The sequence below is a fragment of the Nanorana parkeri genome, unplaced genomic scaffold, assembly GCF_000935625.1.
Source record: "Nanorana parkeri isolate BGI_ZX_2015 unplaced genomic scaffold, ASM93562v1 scaffold1533, whole genome shotgun sequence".
In the NCBI taxonomy this organism is placed as follows: Eukaryota; Metazoa; Chordata; class Amphibia; order Anura; family Dicroglossidae; genus Nanorana; species Nanorana parkeri.
This window is the reverse complement of record NW_017307801.1, coordinates 89,008-90,425: the sequence shown is the minus strand read 5'-3', so window position 1 is coordinate 90,425 and position 1,418 is coordinate 89,008. Positions and strand designations below refer to the sequence as shown.

Sequence of the window (1,418 nt, the reverse complement as noted above, 5' to 3'; positions counted from 1 at the left end):
GCAGCAGGAGGAAGCATTTCTTCAGTCTCCCCATCCCCCAGTGATCAGTCTGCTGCAGGCAGAAGGAAGCATTTCCTCAGTCTTCCCTCCCCCAGTGATCAGTCTGCTGCAGGCAGAAGGAAGCATTTCCTCAGTCTTCCCTCCCCCAGTGATCAGTCTGCTGCAGGCAGGAGGAAACATTTCCTCAGTCCTTGATCTCATCCTAGGCAAAGTCTCTGGCTGGAGATCGAGGACGTATCCCTGTTGCTATATGTCGTGACACGTTAGTCATTTATTCATGCAGACTCGTGAAGCTACTGACAGGTCCTCTTTAAATTCATGGCTGTGTGCCGTTCAGTGCTCCCCATTGGATGATAAGGTGTATGAAGTGCGGTCTGTAGCTGTGCCAGCATCGCAGAGCTCTCGGCTTCCTCCTTGTGTTTGGAGACGAGCCAGGTCCTCATCACACCCCGGAGAGGAGAATCCTCGAGTTCTGCAGATGAATTGGAAGGTCGCTGAGCTCGCCGGTGACACACGCGGGGAGGATGCAGCCTGTGTGACCGGCTCTGCTAATGACATCAATGACCCCCCCCGGGTGGCCTCACCCTATAAACTGACAGCGGGCCGCTCCTGTCACTATGCATTCTGTCATCACCGAGGACAACATGACTGAGAGGAGGACAATCCGTCTCCCCGTCACCAGCCCCACGTACCAGGTGTGTGTGGTGGGGGAGGAGGTCGCCATCGATATTTACAGGTAAGAATCTATTCTGATCAATAACTATCCGTATTGGTGTGATCAAATATTTGACTTATATATACAAAGTAACGAGACGCTATAACGGAGCTCCAGCTGTGCTGAGACTACAAACCCCATCATGCCGCTGCTGCTGCAGGAAGTCATGTCTATGGCTGTCAGAGTCTTACAATGCCTCATGGGACTTGTAGTTTCACAACAGCTGGAGTGCCCAGGTTGCTGACCTCCTGAGCTATAACTGAGGTTGCCACCTTTACATCAAGTGAAACCCGAACAATGTAGCGTCACACGCTCTCAGATGGCTGTGTGGGGTCTCAGGTGGCTGTGTGGGGTCTCAGGTGGCTGTGTTGGGTCTCAGGTGGCTGTGTGGGGTCTCAGGTGGCTGTGTGGGGTCTCAGGTGGCTGTGTGGGGTCTCAGGTGGCTGTGTGTTTTATAAATAATAAACATTTTCTTTTGTATCCCACAACAGTCTTTTCATGTTTATACTTTGTTTTCTATATTTTCCTTCCGTTCTTCCGCCATTATAAAGTGAAGTATCGGAGAGTTTGGGATCTTCTCCTCCGATGATGTTCTAGAATAGAAGATGTTTCCGGAAGAATAAGAGAAACATATTTCAGCTCCTGCAGAACTTTTCTATCAGATACATTTATATACATTGGGACCACTGAGAGCTGAATGACA

General features: G+C 50.1%; 1 protein-coding gene across 1 annotated transcript in view; it reads left to right on the top strand.

Annotated features, from left to right (window-relative positions):
• The first annotated feature begins 586 nt into the window (after positions 1-586).
• The window catches only part of LOC108798664 (protein-arginine deiminase type-1-like), a 30,717-nt gene continuing 29,885 nt past the window's right edge, over positions 587-1,418 (top strand). The window contains exon 1 of the mRNA XM_018570441.1: positions 587-736. Coding sequence (XP_018425943.1) covers positions 618-736 — 119 coding nt within the window. The 5' untranslated portion in view covers positions 587-617. The remainder of the gene's footprint in view (positions 737-1,418) is intronic.